The 825-nt window shown below is 61.0% G+C and overlaps 1 protein-coding gene across 1 annotated transcript in view; it reads right to left on the bottom strand.

The window, feature by feature from the left end:
- LOC119585536 (flocculation protein FLO11-like) overlaps positions 1–825 on the bottom strand; it is a 14,856-nt gene that overhangs the window by 8,369 nt on the left and 5,662 nt on the right. The window contains 3 exon segments of the mRNA XM_037934160.1: positions 204–260; positions 453–610; positions 613–776. Of these exon segments, the coding sequence (XP_037790088.1) occupies positions 204–260; positions 453–610; positions 613–776 (379 nt within the window).

Here is an 825-nt window from a genome sequence, read left to right as displayed (position 1 = left end):
TTCTGTGCCTCCCTAAACTAAACAACAACAAAAACACGGTGTGTAAGGCTTCGAGGCAGCCTTTTCCCCGCAGCCTTGTAAAAGCATTCTCAGAATACGTGGAAGACTGAGCACACGACCGAGGAAAAAGTAAGTGTGGTGGTGTCTTTAATTTTTTTATATATAAAATATGCTTTAAACTGGGAACAAAGCCGTATCTTTACATGCTCAACTGGAAAACATGGATCCCATGCCACAGCTTTCGATATCACACTGAGGGCCTAGGGGAAAGGAAACTTTAAAACATGAAGGCTAATAACGCCATTCTTGTCAACGAGAGAGCCTCAAGTCACCCCTGGTGGTCCGAACCTCGCGGAGTCTCCTGGTCCCGGGGCGTCTTCCCGGGCCGGACCTCCGTCGCCCCCGCTTTGTGTTCCCGGGGCCGGGCTACCTCAGGAGCCCGCTTCCCTCGCCCCTGCGGCGTCCACACGAGGTGCCCTCGCCCCCCCCCCAAAAGGCGTGGCAACGTCCTCGGTGGCGGCGGCGGCGGTGTCCCCGAGGGTGTCCGTGAGGAGGGCGGGCGACGGGTCCGGCGTCAGTTGCCCCCGACAGGAGGCGGGACGACAAAGCCAGTCCGGGTCCGTGGGCCCTGCGGGTTGGGGTCCCAGTCTGCCCAGTGCGTCTGCGTGTGGCGGCTGCGCTTCCGCCGGCGCTCGCTGCGGCCCGGCTCGGCGGGGCGCGCCAGGGCTCGCCCGAACCCCTGCGGAAGACGGGCGTAAGGGGAAGGGCAAGCAAGGCTCGCTGGGGAACATCTACGGAAGACATGAAGCGGCGATGACGAATGAG

Source organism: Penaeus monodon, chromosome 20 (assembly GCF_015228065.2).
Source record: "Penaeus monodon isolate SGIC_2016 chromosome 20, NSTDA_Pmon_1, whole genome shotgun sequence".
NCBI classification, from domain to species: domain Eukaryota; kingdom Metazoa; phylum Arthropoda; class Malacostraca; order Decapoda; family Penaeidae; genus Penaeus; species Penaeus monodon.
This window is presented reverse-complemented; position numbering and strand designations above follow the sequence as displayed.